At 39.8% G+C, this 21067-nt stretch overlaps 1 protein-coding gene across 3 annotated transcripts in view; it reads left to right on the top strand.

Moving 5' to 3' along the window:
- Nucleotides 1-21067, top strand: part of EFHC2 (EF-hand domain containing 2) — a 326643-nt gene that overhangs the window by 61958 nt on the left and 243618 nt on the right. Inside the window, exon 1 of one of the 3 annotated variants that reach the window (XM_055393577.2) lies at nt 9341-9468. The exons of the other annotated variants lie outside the window; for them this stretch is intronic. Within the exon in view, the coding sequence (XP_055249552.1) occupies nt 9427-9468 (42 nt within the window). The 5' untranslated portion in view covers nt 9341-9426. Of the gene's footprint in view, nt 1-9340; nt 9469-21067 lie in introns of those variants that run through there. 3 annotated transcript variants of the gene reach the window in all.

Below are 21067 nucleotides of genomic sequence, written 5' to 3'. Positions count from 1 at the left end.
TAGCATTTTGCTGAGGATTTCTCTATCTCTATTCTTAAGGGATATTCATAAATTTTCTTGTGATATCTTTATCTGGTTTTGGTGTCAGGGTAATATTGGCCTAATAGCATGAATTAGGAAGTGTTCCCTTCTCTTCTATGTTTTGGATGAGTTTGTGAAGGATCGGTGCTAATTCTTCCTTTAAATGCTCAGGATGAAGACATGAAATGTGGATATAACCCAAGGGAGCACAAAATAGTGAAGAGCATCAAGTTTTAGGATCTCAGAGCAGTGGGGCAGTGCTATTTATGAGGCTATCAGGACAAGGGAGACTTGAGAGGCAAGGCTTCAGTGGAGGAGAAAAGGAAGTTCCTGCAGAAATACTGTCAAAGGTACTCCCTCCTGCTGCCAAGGGCTCTTGTGTCTTGTAGAAAGGCTCTAGACTGCACGATGACCTCATTCCTCAAAAGAAATTCTCCAACCAGGTATATCTTTCCTTTTTCATAGGCTAGTTTGGGCTTGCTCAGAAGTGTTAGCCCTGCCAGCCTCCCCTGTGCTTTCTTCATCCACGGGTGTGTGTAACACAGATTCTTTGAACATCAATTACAGTGCTTCCCCAGCACTGGTCCTGACATGCCCCAAAGTGGCTTCAGTTACTTCGGGGGGTGTCTTGCAATTCTCAGAACTAGTTTACTTTCAGTTTATTTATTTGTTTAAAAAAGATGCATGCCATTTCAGGTGTTTCTTTATGGTAGATGTGTCAGAGGAGGAGGAATTGGAAGATAGGTGTCATGGAAAGAAAACAAAGCTAGAAGAAAAGTTACAAGTTACAGAAGACTGAGAATCTTTGATATGGGGTATTTAGAAGTATTCACTCTGTCCTAATCACTGATTTATCCCAGTGTTTGGAAGAAGTCCTGACATATCAGAGTGGATGCTCAGTAAATATTCTCTAAATGGAAAACTGGTCTTTCTAGGTGGCGCTAGTGGTCAAGAGCCCAACTGCTAATTCAGGAGACCTAAGAGATGCAAGTTCAATCCCTGGGTGAGGAAGGTCCCCTGGAGAAGAGAACGGCTACCCACTCCAGTATTCTTGCTGGAGAATCCCATGGACAGAGGATTCTGGAGGGCTACAGCCCACAGGGTTGCAAAGAGTCAGGCACAGCTGACGCAACTTTGCATGCATGTACACAAATGGAAAACCTTTGAATTAATGAATCCAAGACTCTATGTGTTTATAGGAGACAGTATGTGGGAAGTACCTATAGAAGTACAAAAGTGGAGGAATCAAAATGCTCAGAGGAGATAGCATATGTGAACAACCAGGGCAATAGATGGATGGGTGTGTCAGACTCAGGCCCTAGATTTTTTGGACAGATTTGATTTAAGATATTTTGTTCTGTTACTTCCTTAAGAGAGTCATTCTTATTCTACTTGCTTTTATGTTTGGAAAATATCCTCCCTTAGAAGCCAGAGGCCATCTGCATGTGGACTGTGTGGTGTATTGAAGAGGACACTGGACTTGAAGGTGAGAGTTCCAGCTCTACTACTTGCCCCATAGAAACATTTATAAACACCCAAGGGAGCAATTGCCCATGAACAAGAATCAGCCAACACAAGAAAAAAGGAAAATGAACATGAAAGGGTAGAATTGTTGGTTAAGGACCCTAAGCTATGTATTTTAAAATAATTAAAGAGAAAATAAGTGAGAGAAATTATAAGAGAAGGATCCCACTTTTAAGAACATATAGACTTAAAGAGAAGAAGGGAAACTTCTAGAATTAAAAGTATATTTATTGAAATGAAAATTTCAGTGTATTGGTTATAATCACTTTTAAAACATTTAATATTATTTGGTAAAACTGGAGATACTCAATTGTCTTAAAGAAGTTACAAGTACAAAATTAAGCACTAGAAAATAAAATTATAAGTCTTCCTGAACACTAAGAGAATTTATAAATTACAATAGCAAAGAAAACACATAATGAAGAAAAAAAACAGTAACATGGATATACTTAGAGAGTGTCACACAGAGTGATGTAAGTCAGAAAGAGAAAAATTAATATCATATTTTAATGCATATATGTGGGACCTAGAAAAATGATATGTGCTGTGCTGTGCTAAGTTGCTTCAGTTGTGTCTGACTCTTTGTGAACCTGTGGACCATAGCCTGCCAGGCTCCTCTGGCCATGGGATTCTCCAGGCAAGAATAGTGGAGGGGGTTGCCAAGCCCTCCTCCAAGGAATCTTCTGGACACAGGGATTGAACCCACAGCTTCTATGGCTCCTGCATTGCAGGCAGATTCTTTACCTCTAAGCCATGGGGGAAGCCCAGAAAAATGGTATAGATAATCCTATTTGCAAAGCAGAAATAGAGATACAGATGTAGAGAACAAATGTATGGATACCAAGGGGGAAAGGGGAGGGATTGGAGGAACTTGGAGATTGGGATTTACATGTATACACTATTGATACTACATGTAAAATAGATAACTAATTAGAACATACTGTACAGCACAGGGAACTCTACTTAATGCACTGTGATGACCTGAGTGGGAAGGAAGTCCAAAAGGGAGGGGTTATATGTTTATGTATGGCTGATTCATTTTGCTGCACAGTAGAAACTAACAACATTGTAAAGCAATTATATGCCAATGAAAACTAATTGACAAAAAGAAAAACAGTAAATATATATGGTACACATGGTGATTACAATATAAACTAGTACATCAGAGTTGAGATAAAAAATATGTCCTATCAATGTGTGAGGGCTTCCCTGGTGGCTCAGCTGGTAAAGAATCCACCTGCAATGTAGGAGACCTGGGTTCAATCCCTGGGTTGGGAAGATCCCCTGGAGAAGGGAAAGGCTACCCACTCCAGTATCCTGGCCTGGAGAATTCCAGGGTTGCAAAGAGCTGGACACAACTGAGTGACTTTCACTTTCACTTCATCAATGTGTGAATAGGCTTAGACAGTACATTTGCTTAAAAAAAGGTATGAATGGGCTTAACTCACCTACTAAAAGAAAAATATTTTCTTAAAAATAATTTTAGTTATTTATTTTTGGTTGTGCTGAGTCTTTGTTGCTACACGGGCTTTTTCTAGTTGCAGAGAGGGCTACTCTTGGTTGCAGTGTGCAAACTTCTTATTGTGATGGCTTCTCTCGTCGTGGAGCATGGCCTCTAGGGTGCACACACTTCAGTAGTTGCAGCATGTGAGCTAAGTAATTGCAGCACCCAGGCTCTAGAGCACAGGCTCAATAGTTGTGGCACATGCGCTTAGTTGCTCCGCGGCATGTGGGATCTTCCAGGACTAGGGATCAAACTGATGTCTTCTGCATTGGCATGGAGCCATCAGGGAAACCTGAAAAATATTTGCAATATGGCTTAAAAGCAAGACTCAAATGTATGGTGTATGGAGATACATCCAAGTTGAGTCATACAGGCTAAAAATAAAGACATGGGCAAATGGATAATAAATAAGTGGGGATTTTGATCCTTGATATCAAATAAAGTAGAATTCAGGCCAAAAATAATTAAATGTGACAAAACAGATAACTTATAATGCAAAAATCCAACTTCATAATGTTAAGTATAACATTTATAAATCTTTAAAAATCTTTTAAAAGCAGAAACTATAGATGCAACATGATACAGATAGCAATAGATTGCCAGCAGGAAACTTCAACCATCATTCCTAATGCAGAAAAGATCAAGTGGCAGAAACATAAGGATACAGAAAAAGTAAACAACATAATCAATAAAATAGATCTCATTGATCTATAAGGAACTCTAGGACCTAATAATAGTGAGTATGCATGCCTTCCTTCTCAACTGCACATAGAACAGTTACAGAAATCCATCAAATATTAAGTCACAAAGAAAGGTACAGTAGATTCTATATAATGGAAATATTACAAACAACACTTTATTATCACAGTGAAATAAAACTAGAATAAAAAAGTATGAAAACACTACATATCAGAAACTATTGGATACATTTAGAGATCAGAGGAAAGATTCATACATTTAAATGGCTTACATCAACAAAATAGCAGTGAATGAATTATATCAACTTAAAAAGTGAGACTCCGGGAGTTGGTGATGGACAGGGAGGCCTGGCGTGCTGTGATTCATGGGGTCGCGGAGCGTCGGACACGACTGAGCGACTGAACTGAACTGAACTGAACTGAAAAAGTGAGAAAAAGGACAACAAATGCATGGAGAGAAAGCACAAGGAAGAAAAAAATAAAGGTAAGAGTAGAAAATTAATGAAGATTAGGATTAGAAACCAATAGGTCAGAGTAACAAATCAAAATTCTGGTTCTTTGAAAAAAGTAACAAAATATATAAACCACTGGCTACATTAATCAAATGGAAATGGGAGAAACACAACGACAAAATAAGAAAGACAAGAAATAGACAAGGATGGAGCAAAAAACTTGAGTGTGGGCTGCAAATGGGAACAGAACAAAGCAGTTCAGTTCAGTTCAGTCGTTCAATCGTGTCCAACTCCTTGAGACCCCATTGTCTCATGCCAAGCTTCCCTGTCTTTCACTATCTCCCTGACTTTGCTCAAACTTATGTCCATTGAATCGGTGATGCCATCCAACCATCTCATCCTCTATCATCTCCTTCTCCTCCTGCCTTCAATCTTTCCAGCATCAGGGTCTTTTCTAATTAGTCAGTTCTTTGCATCAGGTGGCCAAGGTACTGGAGCTTCAGCTTGAGCATTAGTCCTTTCAGTGAATATTCAGGACTGATTTCCTTTATAACTGACTGGTTTGATCTCCTTGCAGTCCAAGGAACTCTCAAGAGTCTTCTCCAACACCACAGTTCAAAAGCATCAATTCTTCAGTGCTCAGCTTTCTTTATAGTTCAACTCTCACATCCGTATGTGACTACTGGAAAAACCATGGCTTTGACTAGACGGACCTTTGTTGGCAAAGGAATGTCTCTGCTTTTTAATATGATATCTTAGGTTGGTCATAGCTTTTCTTCCAAGGAGAAAGTGTCTTTTAATTTCATGGCTGCCATTACCATCTGCAGTGATTTTGGAGTCCAAGAAAATAGTCTGTCACTGTTTCCACTGTTTCCCCATCTATTTTCCATGAAGTGATGGGACCAGACGCCATGATCTTTGTTTTTTGGATGTTGAGTTTTAAGCCAGCTTTTTCACTCTCTTCTTTCACTTTCATCAAGAGGCTCTTTTGTCCCTCTTCGCTTTCTGCCATGAGGGTGGTGTCATCTGCATATCTGAGGTTATTGGTATTTGTCTTGGCAGTCTTGATTCCAGCTTGTGCTTCATCCAGCCTTGCATTTCGAATGATTTACTCTGCATATCAGTTAAATAAAGAGGGTGACAATATACAACCTTGACATACTCCTTTCGCAATTTGGAACCAGTCTGTTGTTCCACTCGGGTTCTAACTCTTGCTTCTTTACCTACATACAGGTTTCTCAGGAGACAGGTAAGGTGGTCTGGTATTCCCATCTCCATAAGAATTTTCCACAGTTTGTTGTGACTCACCCAGCCAAAGGCTTTGGCGTAGTCAAAATGAATGAAGCTGACTGTTTTTCAAATGAGTAACAGAAGTAACATAGTCACTCTAAACAGGGAGGGGAGAACTAAAGTGGGGAAACACATCCAAGTTATTTTGGTACACAGTATTTTGACTAAATATATCAACTAAAGGAAAAAAAAAAACTGAATGCCTATTTTGAAGTTTAGTTAGTAGACTTGTTTTCACAATGATATGAGTTAGCTATTCTGAAACCATTTTGGGGGATCTTTTAGCATTGAACAAATAAGTAACTATTTTGAAGGTAATTGGAATGAGACTTCTTACAGTTTGAGAATGGTGTTATAGATGTGGAAAGGGGAACTCGAACATGTACTCTATTGTGTTGACTGAAACTTGACATTTCAGTATAAACTCATGGGTTTTAATATCTATCTATCTATCCAGAGACAGAAATTAAAAGAGATAAAGCTATCTGTGCCTATCTATAGCCAACCAAGCTACTCTGTCCATGGGGATTCTCCAGGCAAGAATACTGGAGTGGGTTGCCATGCCCTCCTCCAGGGGATCTTCCCAACCCAGGGATTGAACCCAGGTCTCCTGCATTGCTGGTGGATTCTCTACCATCTGAGCTACCAGGGAAGCATGTCTACCTATATCTACAGATATCTCGAATATCTTGTAATGGCAGAGTACAAGGAAGTGCTTGAAAAATGGACAAAAGGACAGAAGAGTCAGCTTAGAGGGAGTTTCACCGACTAAATGTAGGACATTTTTTACATCAAAATAAATAATAGTAACAGATTATAATACACTGAATAAAATAAGAGTCTATAGAACATTCTGATATAAATGAAAGAATAAATAAATAATTAGAAAAAAGTTATTCCTTGTATTAGAATGCCAACTAAAATATGTAGAAGGAATGGTGGAGTTGCATCCTTTGGCCATCACAATAGTAATAAATGATGTGGGCAAAATCGTCAAATGACACTAGTCATTTAATGAACTTGGTATTTACATAGTTCCAAATGATCTCCTGACAGAATTCTTACTAATTAAAAAAGGCAAAAAAAAAAAAAGACACTACAGTGGAGAAACTTGGTATGCAGTACCTTAACCAAGTGACTGAAGTTAACTTCACCATTGATGGTTAAAATACACATTATGCACCTGCTCCTTTGATGACTGAGAAGGACACAGACTTTCTCTTGTGGTGTTCCTGCTAAAATGCCATAAACAAAAAACTAGTAATTTGTGATGCTAGATGAGATCTTGACCAGATATTTTAAACTATTTTCTAATTTTTGCTAAAAAGAACATTTTGGGGACAATTGACAAAATTTACATTAAATATTTATAGTGAGAAATAATATTTTATTAATACCAATTTTATGATTTTGATTATTATACTTTAGTTATATAAGAGCATGTCTTTGTTATTAGGAAATATAAACTGCAATATTTAGGGGTAAAACGGTATGATATCTGGTATTTACTCTAAAATGGAAAACTTGTGTATACAGAGGGAATGATAAAATACATGGTAAAATATAAAACAATTGGGGAAATTTGGGTGAAGGGTAAACAAGAGTTCTTTGTAGTATTCTTCCAACTTTTCCATTGGTTTTGAATTATTTAAAATTTAAAAAGTAAGAAGAAACATTTAAAAATACTTGTAAGAAGATGTAAGAGAATAATTTTGTTCTATAGGAATTTTTGAATTCATGTACAAAGCACAAACCATAATGGGAAAGAATGATCTATTTGAGTAGAGTAAAATGACATATTCATGTACAATAAAGAAATCTATAAATGGAGAAACCAAACCACAAATGATGAGAAAATATTTGCTATGCCTAAGATTTGTATCCAGAAGATATTTTTAAATTTACAAATGATCAAATAGAAAAATCAGCAAAGGATATGAATGGATGAGTCACAGAAGAAGGTAACAAGCCTGTGAAAAGATGACTGACTGCACTAGGAATTAGGGAGAAACAAATTAAAATAACAGTGGCATACCATTTCATATTTATTCAAATGATTGTTCAAAATTACATAATTTGGTAATAACTTTTGTTGAAAGGATGTAGGGGAAAGGGGACTTTCTTAATTGGTTTAAAGATTCTGGAGATCTAGTATTGTTGAATGTGTGAACAATTCCACCTTTAGGTATGTAGCCTAGATAATCTCCAAAGAAATAGGAGAGGGTTGCTCTCTCCACCATTGATAACTAGTGAAAAATTGGAAAACAACCTCATAGTCATCAACAGATGACATCAACAGATGGATCAATGATTTGTGGTATAATCATACAATTCGTTTAAAATGAATGAAACAGAGCTACATGTGTTAACATGTAGAAATTTGAAAAACAAAATCTTAGGTGAAAAAATCAGGTAGCAGAAATTCATAGGGTGAAATTTATAAAGAGAGAAAATCCATAATGTATATTTTTAAGGAATAAGAAAAGAGAGAGAGAGTTTCTGCCCTGTGAGAATTGGTGGGCATTTGAAGAGGGTCAAGTAAAGGTGTGATTACAATGCAGTACCACAAAAGCCACCATTAGAAAGGGCAGCTAATAACGGGCGAGTGGAGAAGGTGGAGGAACGCTTCTCAGAAATGGCAAAGCCTTTCACACCTCTCTCCCGCCCTGAACCAAGCCCTGAAAGACAAGAAGGGGTTACCCAGGTGAGAGATGGCAAGGAAGGGTGTTTCAGCAGATAGTGAAATTTGCGAAATCCCAAAGGGCAGAAACTGTAGAGCTTGGTTTAGAAACTGTCAGTGATTCCTCGGAGCTGGAGTGGAAGAGCGGGGCAAAGAAAGGGATGGAGGGCCTTCGTGAGCACCTACTGACATAGGCTCTGACCAGGCTAAGGAATTGGCCTGCCTCGTGACATCTAGAAGAATATTGAAGCTGAAGAGTAACAGGTGCACCATGAATTATATAAGAGGATGGCTCTGGAGGCAAGATTAGTTGTTTTGTTCGTTTCTGTTTTAAAAGAAAACCAGACAAGAAATAATAGGGTCTCGACTGAGACAGAGGATGTGGTGGCTGAGAGTTACCCGGAATGTCCAACCAGTAGAGTAGGACTCAGGGAGGGAGTAGCTGTAGGTTTGTGGAGAGGAGCCGCTGGCTTGGATATCTTGGGTGCCTGATGGAGTGACAGGCCACTGTTTGTGCCACCTGACCCCGCCCCTGGCCACCATGACTGCACCAGGAACGAGCATCTCACACAATGTTTCGTTCAAACGGAAAAAAGTACAGAGGAAAGACTGAGGATGGTGGTTACCGCTGAATGGATTTTCTCGGTGGTAGTGGTGGGAGGGGGGATGGAAGACGCTTGGGGTTTGTGTGGCTTGGGATTCATCTGGAACGTTTTAATTACAAAGTAAAAGCTGATGTAAATGTAACGTGCACTGGTGTTACATTTCTGTGAGCACACGGGTGTCATTTTATTTTCTGCACTCTTCTGTATGAACTAAATTTAATAACCAAATGGCGAGAAATAGAGAAATGTGCAAGAAACAGGAGCTTCAGTGGAGGAAGGGCTTTGAGCCCTATCGAAGGGTTAAAACAGCAAGCGGTGGGGGCGGGGAACGGTGCGGTTGACAGCCTTTGTGTGTGCGCGCTGCGTGCGGAGAGAAAAGCCTCGGGGGAGACCGGTACCCGGCTGCGTGGGTTGCGGGGGGGGGGCGGGGGGAGGCGCGCGCGCGCGGAGCTTCCGCCTAGCCCCGCCCCGGTCCCGCCCCGGTCCCGCCTCGAGCCTCCGGCCCGCGGAAGCCCCTCCTCCTTCCGTGATACCGCCTCCGTCTCTAGGTAACGTGGAGTGGGGGGAGGGGGGCTCAAACAAAGCGGCCGAAAGGTGGCCGGTGCCTGCTGGCCCCTTTTCTCGGACCCTTGACCCTCGGACGCTCGAAACCATGGCCCTGCCGCTGCTGCCCGGTAACAGCTTCAACCGTAATGTGAGTAGAGAGGGCACCCGAGGTCAGAGGTCCCAGCCAAAGTTTGAGGTCCAGGTGTGGCCACTTCGCTGGCCTCCTAACGGTACTTCGCCTTCTGTGGATTGGGTGCAGCTTGGTTCAAACGTTGTAGGCTCTTGGACTACCGCCCATTCCCCCTCTGTCCAGCTGCATCTGGATGCTTTCCCTACATTAGATACAGAAGTAGAGTCCTTATAGATGCTAAGACCCTAGAAGGTAGCTGATGGTAGGGTTGATGATAGTCATCGTCATATGAGCGTTGAAGGTGTGCCAGGGGCTGTGCTTTAATCACCTTACACAGCGTTAGATGCTCCTAGCAGCCCTTTGTATCAGCTATTTTTAATTCCTATTTTACAGTTGAAGAAACTGAGGCACAGAGCGATGAGTCAGTCAGTCAGTCACTGGCCAGAGCTACAGTGGTGAAGCTGGGTTTCCTCCAGGCAACTGGTCTCCACAGCCCAGGAACCTAATCACTCTCCTTAATACCCTTTGTGAAAGAGTTTGTTATTCAAGTGAAGAAACCTGGCACTCTGAAGGCTGGTAGGGGGCAGATAAGGGTTCCACTGGCCTATAAAGTTTGATCCTAAGCATTATAGAGAGCAGGATCCAAACTTGTAGTTCTTTCTTCATTTAGGATTGGGAATGGTTCATTTTAAAACAAGATGAAAATACCAAACAACACAACATTAAAAACCCTGAGCACGCAAGAACTTTTGCCAGTAAATAGCATCTTCTTTAATTCACAACAGAAAAATGATTCAGGTTTTTGTTTGCACTGGTCCCTACTCTTTACTGGGGTTTTCCAGATGTAGCTGTAAGAAGGGAAGTTGATGGAACCACTCAAGGTATTTGTGTAAACCTCTGGTAAGTTTAGAAAACAGGCTGCAGATTGAAGCATTGGACTTTATGGATGCTGAACAGTGTCTGTATCCAAGTTGTTGGCCCTAAGGTACCAGTTTTCTTGTAGCTTTAGGCCAGTGCATTCTGACCCCTGCAGGTTGGCTGGTCAGTTCAGCTTGTTTCTTGACCACTGGTTTGTGCTTTCTTGGCTGATGGATAGAGGCTGGCCTTCCATCCTAACGTTGCCCTTCGGTAAGATTACTGTTGTTTAGTTGTGTCCAACTCTTTGTGACCCCATGGGCTGTAGCCTGCCAGGCTCCTCTATCCTTAGGATTTCTCAGGGAAGATTAATGGAGTGGGTTGCCATTTCCTACTTCAGGAAATCTTTCTGACCGAGGGGTCAAACCCACATCTCTGGTGTCTCCTGCATTGGCAGGTGGATTCTTTACCACTGAGCCACCTGGGAAGCCCTTAGTAAGATTAAGCCAGTCACAAATGAAGTAAAATCCCTGAAAGGCAGGGCATGAAAAAGGATTCCAGAAATAAAGAAGCATGCTGTGTAAAAGTAATTCTAATCAAAATTGAATGTAGAGCCCACAGCTTTGGACCTAGCAACACTTCAGATCCTCAGCTCTCACATACAGTGATTAAGAGTGGGAAGAACAGTGGTTGGATGAGATATTTTAAAATCTGCAAGGCTGTACTGAGTGTACTTTTGCTTTTTTTAAAGTTTTTTTTATTGTGTAGTATAACACATGTACAGAAAAATGCACAATGAATGCTTATAGAATGGATATCAAGAAGGAAAGTATTACCAGGACTCCCAAAGCATCGACCTTGACTAGGGTTGCCAGATTTAGCAAGTAAAAATACATGTCCCAAATAGTACATGGGATCTACTTCTATTAAAAGATTCTCTCTTGTTTAGCTGAAATTCATATTTAACTGAGCAGCTTGTATTTTACATGGCAACCCTACCTATGACCCTTTCTGGTCATTGAAGTGAAGTCGCTCAGTCGGCTCTTTGTGACCCCGTGGACTGTAGCCTACCAGGCTGCTCTGTCCATGGGGTTCTCCAGGCAAGAATACTGGAGTTGGTTGCCATTTCCTTCTCCAGGGGATCTTCCCGACCCAGGGATCGAACCCAGGTCTCCCACATTGCAGGCAGATGCTTTACCCTCTGAGCCACCAGTCATTACACCTTCTCTATTCTCCTAAGGCACACAACTGAGCGACTTCACTATACTATACACTATACTATGGGTGTTGAAAGTGAAAGTGTCAGTCCCTCAGTCGTGTCCAACTCTTTGCAACCCCAAGGACTGTAGCCCACCAGGCTCCTCTGTCCATGGTATTCTCCAGGCAAGAATACTAGAGTGGGTAGCCATTGCCTTCTCCAGGGGATCTTCCTAACCCAGGAATTGAACCCAGGGCTCCTGCATTGCTGCAAGATTCTTAACCATCTGAGCCACCAGGGAAGCCCTGTATATATACAGGAAGATACTGTATGGGTATGACATCATTTATATACACAGTTTACTCTTGACAGAGATTAGGTTTGTTTGGGGTTATTAAAAATAGTTTGCTGTGACTGTTGTTCATGTCTCTGAGTACAATTGCCAGATCAAATGGTATTCTTTTTTTTTTAAACTTAAGTTCTTTTTTTAAAATATAATTTTAAAATTTCTCATATGGCATGCTTAGGTTCAGCTTTGATAGATGCTGTCATAGTGCTTCAGTTCAGTTCAGTCACTCAGTTGTGTCCAACTCTTTGCGACCCCATGGACTGCAGCATACCAGGCTTCCCTGTCCATCACCAACTCCTGGAGCCTACTGAAACTCATGTCCATCGAGTCGGTGATGCCATCCAACCATGACATCCTCTGTCATCCTGTCATCCTCCCTTCTCCTCCTGCCTTCAATCTTTCCCAGCATCAGGGTCTTTTCAGATGAGTCAGTTCTTCACATCAGGTGGCCAAAGTATTGGAGTTTCAGCTTCAGCATCAGCCCTTCCAGTGAATATTCAGGACTGATTTCCTTTAGGATGGACTGGTCATAGTGCTTATATCAATTTAAATTCCCACCAGCATTTTATTTTTCTGTTGGATCGCAACAAATTGTAGAAAATTCTTTAAGAGATGGGAATACCAGACCAACTTACCTGCCTCCTGAGAAACCTGTATTTAGGTCAAGAAGCAACAATTAGAACCAGACATGGAACAACAAACTGGTTCTAAATTGGGAAAGGAGTATGTCAAGGCTGTGTATTGTCACCCTGCTTATTTAACATATATGAAGAATACATCATGTGAAATGCTGGACTGGACGAAGCACAAGCTGGAATTGAGATTGCTGGGAGAAATATCAATAACCTCAGCTACGCAGATGATACCACCTTTATGGCAGAAAGCGAAGAAGAATGAAAAAGCCTCTTGGTGAAAGTGAAAGAAGAGAGTGAAAAAGTTGGCTTAAAACTCAACATCCAAAACACAAAGATCATGGCATCCAGTCCCATCACTTCATGGCAAATAGACAGGGAAACAATGGAAACAGTGACAGATTTATTTTCTTGGACTCCAAAATCACTGCAGATGGTGACTGCAGCCATGAAATTAAAAGATGCTTGCTCCTTGGAAGAAAAGCTATGAGCAGCCTACACAGCATATTAAAAAGCAGAGGCATTCCTTTGCCAACAACGGTCCGTCTAGTCAAAGCTATGGTTTTTCCAGTAGTCATGTTTGGATGTGAGAGTTGAATTGTAAAGAAAGCTGAGCACCGAAGAATTGATGCTTTTGAACTGCGGTGTTGGAGAAGACTCTTGAGAGTCCCTTGGACTGCAAGGAGATCCAACCAGTCAATCCTAAAGGAAATCAGTCCTGAATATTCATTGGAAGGACTGATGCTGAAGCCAATGCTCCAATACTTTGGCCACCTGATTTGAAGAACTGACTCATTTGAAAAGACCCTGATGCTGGGAAGGATTGAAGGCGGGAGGAAAAGGGGACGACCGACAGAGGATGAGATGGTTGGATGGCATCACCGACTCGATGGACATGAGTTTGAGCAAGCTCCAGGAGTTGGCAATGGACAGGAAAGCCTGGTGTGCTGTGGTGCATGGGGTCGCAAAGAGTCGGACACAGCTGAGCTTACTGGACTGAACCATATTCTAACACTCATTTCTGTTAGTCTTTTGAATTTAATTATTACTTATTTGTTTTTAAGGTAATTTTATTTACTTACTGGCTGTGCTGGGTCTTTATTTTTTTGTTGCACATGAGCTTTTCTGTAGTTGCAGTGAGTGGGGGCTACCCTCTAGTTGTGGTGCACAGGCTTCTCATTGCGGTGGTTTCTCTTGTTGCGGAGCACGGGCTCTAGCAGGCGTGGGCTTTAGTAGTTGCGGCTCCCAGGCTCTGGAGCCTGGGCTTAGTTGCCAGGCGGTATGTAGGATCTACCTGGAGCAGGGGTGGAATCGCCGGATGGGTAAGGCGGATTCTTACCCATCAGGGAAGCCCTAAATTTTAGTTATTTTGATCAGTGGGTGTAGTGCAGCTCTGTAATTTTAATCTGTGGTTCTCCAATTCCTAGTGAAATTGAGCACATTTCACACATTTTTTGGTCATTTGGATAGTTTCTTTTGTGTGGTGCCTATTTGTCTTTTGTCTAATTTCTATTGGGCTGCCTGTCTTTTTCTTAGTGATCTGTAGGAGTTCTGTATAGATTTTGGATATGACTCCTTTGTCAGATGTATCTGTTGTAATTATCTTTCAGTCTGTGGTTGGCCTTTTTACTCTCTTAATGGTGTTTTTTTAAAAATTTATTTATTTTAATTGGAGGCTAATTACTTTACAACATTGTATTGGTTTTGCCATGCAATGACGTGAATCCGCCCCTTACTGGTGTTTTTGATGAAGAATTTGTCCTCAATTAGTACTTTTTGTTTCCTATTTAAGAAATAGCTCCTTACACCAAGTTCATGATGATATTTTCCTGTGTTATCTTCTGGAAATTTGATTGTTTTTATCTTTCACGTTTAGATCTATAATCTAACTGGAATACATTTGTAGGTGTGTGTGTGAAAAGAGCTTGTATTTTTCCCCATGTAGCTATTCGGTTAACCTAGAACCATTTGTTAAAGAACAAAATTATGAGTAAATTTTAAAGAGCTTATTAACTTTATTCAGTGATTCATGAATCAGGCAGATGGAAAGGAACTCTAAAGAGCTATACAAGACAAGAGATTTTGGGGAGTTTTACTAGGCAAAAAATCGAATTGGTTATTGTAAGGTTACTTTCCTTATAGGGAATGGCAGGGGTTTATCAGGCAGATTACCTAACTAATGCTGATCAGGAGATTCATGGTTGACTGGTTTAAGATTCTATTTCTGGGAGAGCTGAAACTGTAACAACATTAAATTTCAGTTTGGTGACATAGGGCTTAGCGTAAGCAACTCCAGTTGGGTCCTGTTGTCTTTAACACATTTTTGGAAATGGCCAACTTTTTCCAAGTTCTCTGTAGAGCTACATTTGTCATAAATCAAGTACCCAAAATATGTGTGGGTCTGCTTTTAGACTTGTGAATGTATTTTTAAAAAGTATTTATTTACTTTATGCTTTAGACCAATAGGAGTGTGTGTGTGTAAACTAGGGAGTGATAGTATACTTACTGGATATCTTAGGCTATCCTTCTACAAATCAGTATTTATATATTTAGTATCCTAGTATGTGCCCAAAGCAGGTGGCTACATTAAAAAATTGTTACACTAGCCTTGGGACTAAATGTGCTATGTGTTGCCAAAAAATTAATATTTTTAAAAACTTGCACTTAGTTAAAAGGTTGGATGCTGTCTGGCGCAGATTGGTCACAGAGTCCTAAAGCCAAATCTGGCCTTTTTATCCCTGCCTCCTTCCTGCCTGTTACAGAGCTCTGCTTGCTGAATTAAATTATTGAGAGAAAAACCTTGGCTTCCTGGAGATAGCATAATTATTGGCTGCTTGGGTTTAAAATTATAACACAAGCTAACTAACTTTTACTGCTTTTTCTTAGAAATTGAAAAAGAAACTTAACTCCCCATCTTAGTTGCTGGTCGTCAGTCATGAGCATTAGATTGATTTCTGTCCACAGCCAGGTGATGTGCAACCTCTCCTCTCATCTCTGAAGGACAGGAAGTATTGTGCTTTCTAAGATATAGGCATTTGTATCACTGATGATGTTCACATTATTTTACTGTGAATTAATTGCAAAACTAGGGGAAAGATCACAATTTCAGACACAAAATATCCTTTTTTTCCCCCCAAGAATTTACATGCTGGATTTGTATTAAGCTAAGAGAATCTCTTGTGTTGTTGGAAGAGGGTGTTTTCTATGACCAGTGCATACTCTTGGCAAAACTCAATTAGCCTTTGCCCTGCTTCATTCCGTGCTCCAAGGCCAAATTTGCCTGTTACTCCAGGTGTTTCTTGACTTCCTACTTTTGCATTCCAGTCCGCTATAATGAAAAGGACATCTTTTTTGGGTGTTAGTTCTAAAAGGTCTTGTAGGTCTTCATAGAACCATTCAACTTCGGCTTCTTCAGCGTTACTGGTTGGGGCATAGGCCTGGATTACTGTAATATTGAATGGTTTGCCTTGGAAACGAACAGAGATCATTCTGTCGTTTTTGAGATTGCATCCAAGTACTGCATTTTGGACTCTTTTGTTGACCATGATGGCTACTCCATTTCTTCTAAGGGATTCTTGCCCTCAGTAGTAGATATAATGGTCACCTGAGTTAAATTCACCCATTCCAGTCCATTTTAGTTCACTGATTCCTAGAATGTCTATGTTCACTTTTGCCATCTCCTGTTTGACCACTTCCAGTCTGCCTTGATTCATGGACCTAACATTCCAGGTTCCTATGCAATATTGCTCTTTACAGCATTGGACCTTGCTTCTATCACCAGTCACATCCACAACTGGGTATTGGTTTTGCTTTGGCTCCATCCCTCATTCCTTCTAGTCAAGGCTATGGTTTGTCCAGTGGTCATGTATGGATGTGAGAGTTGGACTGTGAAGAAAGCTGATCGCCAAAGAATTGATGCTTTTTTTAAAAAAATTTTTTATTTTTTCAAAAACAATTTTAGGAATCTTTACTTAAAAACAACCTTATCTTAAAATGGAGTAACTTTGGTTTTATGAGCAGCAAGCAAAGTACAGAAGCAAAAATGCATTACAGAAGCATTAAGTTCTACATTAGGTCACAGCGTCTAATCTGAAATCACACCCATAATATCATTTTTCAGGATATCTGGGAAATAGTTATTTCCCAGGATGTCTGAACCATAGCTACTCTATTTTGACTTTTAATTGTAAAAAAAAAAAATTTTTTTTAATAGCCAAAGCAGATTTCATCATTAATGACGTCAGTGTTGTTCTAGGTATGAGAAGATGCAAGAATTGGAACTCATAAAACCTTTTTCTGAAAAGATCTAACTATCTGAAGGCCTGTTCTGCCAGTTTTTTTTTTTTTCAGAGCACTGAGTGCCTCATTCCTGATTTTCATCCTGAACTTCTTTCAGGGGGTGTTGAAGGTCAGCAGCTTGCAATGGTCATGATGTAATATTTGTAGAGGCAGCTGGCAAGTACCAACTTCCAGTCAGCAGGGTCCCTTCATAGCCACATATCTGACCATGTGACACCATTTCATGGCCATTGTGTCCCGCGGTGCTGGGAAGGCTCATTCCCAGATCTAGGGAAGTGATGGGCCACTCAGTGTGCTAAAATTGGACCAGGCCTTGCAAGTAGCAAAAGTCTCTGGACCACTGTCTTACTAGCCTCCTGGTCCAGGAAAATATTTCCTCTTGTTGCTTTTTCCCATACCCAGAGTCACATTATTGCAATTATTGATCTCATATGGAACTGTCAGTTCAGCATTATATCACAGGCTCAGTGAAACAAGTGACATAGAAAATAATATAGCCATAGTTAGCAGTTATTAGTAAAATAAGAGTTATAAGTCAAGAACTTTCATTAGATAAAGCCTGGTATACCCCAAGTCACCTGACTTCATTCATTAAATGATTATAGTCTGGTGTTAATCTCCTGGTTGTACATTATGGAGCATCCGACCTTTATCTGAAGATTGGTTACTGAGACAAGCCTTAGAAACTAACCTAGAGTGTCCTTTTTAATAACTTAATTAAATCTTTTAGCAGTATCACGTAACAAGGAACTGTCTCAGCAGTGAGTCTTAGTAAACACTGCTGCTGCTGCTGCTAAGTCACTTCAGTCGTGTCCGTGAGTTTCACCTTCATCAAAAACAAACAAAAGAAAAACACTAAGAAAGACTGACTAGGATCAGTTGAGACTTCCTGAACGGTGAGAGACTAGATTTGGCCTTGAAGGATGTTGAAGATGAGAATTTAAGTCAGAGGCAAGAAATTGGTAAGATGGCTCTAATAAGAGTGGTTTTCAAATGCTGACTGCAGCCACAAGAACAAATAGATTTTAATGCAAGCTAGTTCACTTATACACATGTGACACAAAGGTTCATGAAATAGTACTTACTCTTCCCAAGCATAATAAACTGAATTTTAAAAATTCTATTCTACGCTATTTTTTTTTCTTTTTCTTTTTTGTCTAAATCCTGGTCATGATTCATTACACTGATCTCACAAAATGAATGACAAACTCTAACGGCCTGGGGTGTCAAATTAAAAGAGGTTTGGACCTGATACAGGTTATTTTAAGGGCATGGAATTGACCACTAAGAACATAGTCAGGAATCTGTAGGCAGTCAGGAATCTGTAGGCAGAATTTTAGGCTGGAAAACCCTCTGCCTTGTGAATAAAGTGATTGTTTTATGATTTTGTCACTGAGATAAATTTAAATTGATTTAGCTAACACTACATGATGAAATCAATATGTGTACTATGTATTACTCATAGTTTTTCTCTCTCAGCTGTTTATCATTTAAATTGCTGGTCAGTTTCCCAGAGAATGATTTTTCCTATGTTAATGTGGAGGCTTGTATTAGTCTAGATAAGAATATTCAAGGTATTTCTATAAGAGAGACAAATTCTAAATTTGTTTCATTTTACTGTTGTAAATTCAAATAATTCCTTTTTCTTATTAAGGAAACAGTTGCTTCATTATAAATTAGAGGATGAACTGTTTACAACATTTATAGAGGATGGACTATTTACAACAAACTCTCCTAAAATGGTGGTGAGGTATCTTCATGAAAAACAGAAAGTGTGCTCCTCATTATTCATTAGAGGCATTCAGGATCAGCTACACAACCATCTGTCTAAAATGCAGAAGAAGGGATTTTCAGCTCTGGCTAGAACTGTCACTTAACTTTAATAGCCTATCATTTTTGACAATATGCCTGAGATGCTCTTCAGTTCAGTTCAGTCGCTCACTCGTGTCCGACTCTTTGCGACCCCATGAATCACAGCATGCCAGGCCTCCCTGTCCATCACCAACTCCTAGAGTTCACTCAAACTCAAGTCCATCGAGTTGATGATGCCATCCAGCCATCTCATTCTCTGTCGTCCCTGTCTCCTCCCGCCCCCAATCCCTCCCAGCATCAGAGTCTTTTCCAGTGAGTCCACTCTTCGCATGAGGTGGCCAAAGTATTGGAGTTTCAGTTTTAGCATCAGTCCTTCCAATGAACACCCAGGACTGATCTCCTTTAGAATGGACTGGTTGGATCTCCTTGCAGTCCAAGGGATTTAGTACATCCACTGTTTTGCGACTGTCATCTCTATCTAACTAGTTCCAAGACATTTTCATCCCCTCACAATTTTTTACCCGAGGAGAACCTTTGAAATGATTTTCAGGTCTTGGGGGAACTCCTGCGTAAAAATGATTCTATAGCCCATGGTATGTTAGCAAGATCCATGAGTTGTAGATATAGTGATCCAATAATAATTGTCTCTTTGAGTAAAGAATAATGGTTTTCTGTGGATTTGTTGATTTTGGCCAAGTAATTCACCTACTCTGTGTGATTTTCTTTTCTGACAAAGGATCTAAACTCTAATGGGAGTGCCCTAGGGGAAACATCAGGGCATTTTTCTTTTCTTACTGTAAAATTTCCTACTTGATTTTCTCCCCTTTTTTCCTTACCCAAGTCGACCTAAAAATCCTCTCACAGTTTCTACTATAGAGGGTTGCTAACAAGGTATGAAATGTGGTATGAGCAAGAATAGTTTTCTCCCTCATTTAAAACTAAAAAAAGGACTTTTAGCCAGGTTTTCTTGAGAAACAAACAGGTAGTTAAGCTTAGCTTACCTTTCTTTTCTTTTCATACTTTTAAAAAATTCATAAGGCAGCATGATACATTTCTGGTAAATAACTATTTTAATCCAAGGTGGGATTTACTTTTTCAAAACAGTAGGCTTAGTTGGTTTAATTTAAATAAAGGTTGCACGTTCACTTTACTTAATGCTGTCTATAACATGAAAATATAGACAGTGTTAAATAAGCAAAACTCCTAAAATCATACTGACAAAGCAATATGAATAAAAATATAGCCTGAGACATAATTTTATGTGAGACCTAAAAATTGTGTTTTTTTAATGGCTGATATGATCAGGTTCAAATATAAACAGTTATACAATCATTATAGTCTTGATCTCCTTGTAGACCTATATATACATAAGAAAATGGTTTTTTAAAAAACCAAAAGAATGAAAATTAGATCTTCAGGGTGAAACCTGGGCTTGTATTTTGTCATATAGACATGCAATTCTGAGTCAAATTTGAGATAAGTACATACACATTTTGTTTTAAACTGAGATGAGGTTTCTCATCTTTCTCTTGATACTTGTTAAACAAGGAAAGCTTTGCTTATATTTGTGAGAAGTTAAAAAATGCAGCAAAATGCTCACTACTTTCATATGAATGGCAGGATACTTGATTTTCACATAAATTTGGAACTAGTCATATGTGTGTCTTTAATTTTATAAGAAATTGCTGAACTATCTTCCAAAATGGCTGTACCATTTTGGATTCCCACCAGCAATGAATGAGAGTTCCTGTTATTCCAAATTCTTGAGAGCATTTGGCATTGGCAGTGTTTTGGATTCTAGCCAATCTCATAGGTGTGTAGTTCTTTTTTTTTAATATCATAAACGCATTTTATTTATTTTGCAAACCTTTTTAAAATTTTAAAAAAATATATAAATTTATTTTAATTGGAGGCTAATTACTTTACAATATTGTATTGGTTTTGCCATACATTGACATGAATCTGCCCCGAGTGTACATGTGTTGCCCATCCTGAACCCTCCTCCCACCTCCCTCCCCATCCCATTCCTCTGGGTCATCCCAGTGCACCAGCCCCAAGCACCCTGTATCATGCATTGAACCTGCACTGGCGATTCATTTCACATATGATAATACACATGTTTCAGTGCCATTCTCCCAAATCATCCCACCCTCACCCTCTTCCACAGAGTTGAAAAGACTGTTCCATACATCTGTGTCTTTCTTGCTGTCTGGCATACAGGGTTATTGTTACCATCTTTCTAATTTCCATATATATGCGTCATTATACTGTATTGGTGTTTTTCTTTCTGGCTTACTTCACTCTGTATAATAGGTTCCAGTTTCATCCACCTCATTAGAACTGATTCAAATGTATCCTTTTTAACGACCGAGTAATATTCCATTGTGTAAGTGTATCACAGCTTTCTTATCTATTCATCTGCTGTTGAACATCTAGGTTGCTTCCATGTCCTGGCTATTATAAACAGTGCTG

Source organism: Moschus berezovskii, chromosome X (assembly GCF_049115385.1).
Source record: "Moschus berezovskii isolate FMDL1 chromosome X, NW_MosBer_1.0, whole genome shotgun sequence".
Lineage (NCBI taxonomy): Eukaryota > Metazoa > Chordata > Mammalia > Artiodactyla > Moschidae > Moschus > Moschus berezovskii.
This window is presented reverse-complemented; position numbering and strand designations above follow the sequence as displayed.